This window comes from Aspergillus homomorphus, assembly GCF_003184865.1.
Source record: "Aspergillus homomorphus CBS 101889 unplaced genomic scaffold BO97scaffold_151, whole genome shotgun sequence".
Taxonomy (NCBI): Eukaryota; Fungi; Ascomycota; class Eurotiomycetes; order Eurotiales; family Aspergillaceae; genus Aspergillus; species Aspergillus homomorphus.
Window position 1 is genome coordinate 1 of NW_020292037.1, and position 1,157 is coordinate 1,157.

The following is a 1,157-nucleotide window of genomic DNA, read 5'->3' on the forward strand; positions in this document are numbered from 1 at the left end:
TCGCTTCGAACGTCTCCGTTCGAAGATCTTCGGCCGAGGCCTGACTCTGAGTAGGCCGCGACACGTTCCTTTTGCGCAGGCGCTTCAGCTCTTCTTCGTTGTCGGAACATTCCTCGTTCAGTTCAGTTTTCTTTTTGGCGGGGAGTGGTAGCGAGGGAATTTTATCTCTGCTACAGATCTCGCCGATCAAGTGCTGGGCCCTTTTGGGCGTTATCATTTTCTTCAACTCTGTGGAATTGAAGAAAATGGGATGCCTGCGCTCCTTAACGCGTACACAGCATTCCAGCTGACTGGACTTGATCGCGGTGTTCAGATTCTCAGTCGTGGGCCTCAGCGGAGCCACAAACTCTAGCTTCTGGAACGTATAGTTCGCGGCCTTTCGTTCTTCGCTGGTAGCATTGAACACACACTTGTCTCTCTCGTCCTTGTCCCAATCCGCAATCTCCATCTGGTATTCCCCTTTTCTGACCAACCGCCGTTGGTAGAAGATAGCCGATCCATCTGCTTGGGCTTTTTTGGCCGCCTCCACCGGCAGCCGTTTCCCGTTTTCATCCACTTGGTACTCAACCACATAGTAACTTATCTTGTTATCGCCCTTTCCTTGAATCTGGGTCTGTTTCTGGGCCAAGAGTACACCACCGTCGGCTAACCTCCAGGATAACCATGGCCATTTGGGCCCGTTCGGTCCCTCTACACCCCACGGAACATTGGCAATTTCGTACTGCACCGAGTTCCCAGATGAACCTTGCCTCTCTCCCCGAACATACTGATGCCCGGCATTCTTGGTTGTGTTTGTTGAGTCTGGGTCTTCTGTATCATCGCCTTCGTCATCTTGTTCAGTATCTGACGGTGATTTGTCCTGCATCTCAGTTTGCGTTTCGCCTTCGTCTAAATCCATTCCCGCATCGTTGTCGGTTGGATTTTGCGTCCGGCTTGCGGGTTGAGATTCCGTCTCTTCGCCATCAGGGACGTCGAGCTCAGCGAACTCTAGAGTATAAATGATTAGTAGAGCGGTCTTGAGTAAAGACAGCCTACTGACTTTGTAACCCTTCTTCTGCTCCATCGATACCAATCTCTTCCGCTAGATCTAGAAGCTGTTCCCACTCATTTTTTGCGTCTGATCCCTGCAGACCAAAAATCTGGGGAAAACTATCTTG

At 50.8% G+C, this 1,157-nt stretch overlaps 1 protein-coding gene across 1 annotated transcript; it reads right to left on the reverse strand.

Moving 5' to 3' along the window:
• Positions 1 to 11: 11 nt before the first annotated feature.
• Positions 12 to 1,063, reverse strand: BO97DRAFT_430198 (uncharacterized protein; the record flags this gene model as incomplete). The annotated part of the gene is made up of 2 exons (XM_025697430.1): positions 12 to 987; positions 1,036 to 1,063. Coding segments are annotated over 2 exons (1,004 nt in total), but the record flags the coding sequence as incomplete, so codon positions are not given.
• Positions 1,064 to 1,157: the final 94 nt, after the last annotated feature.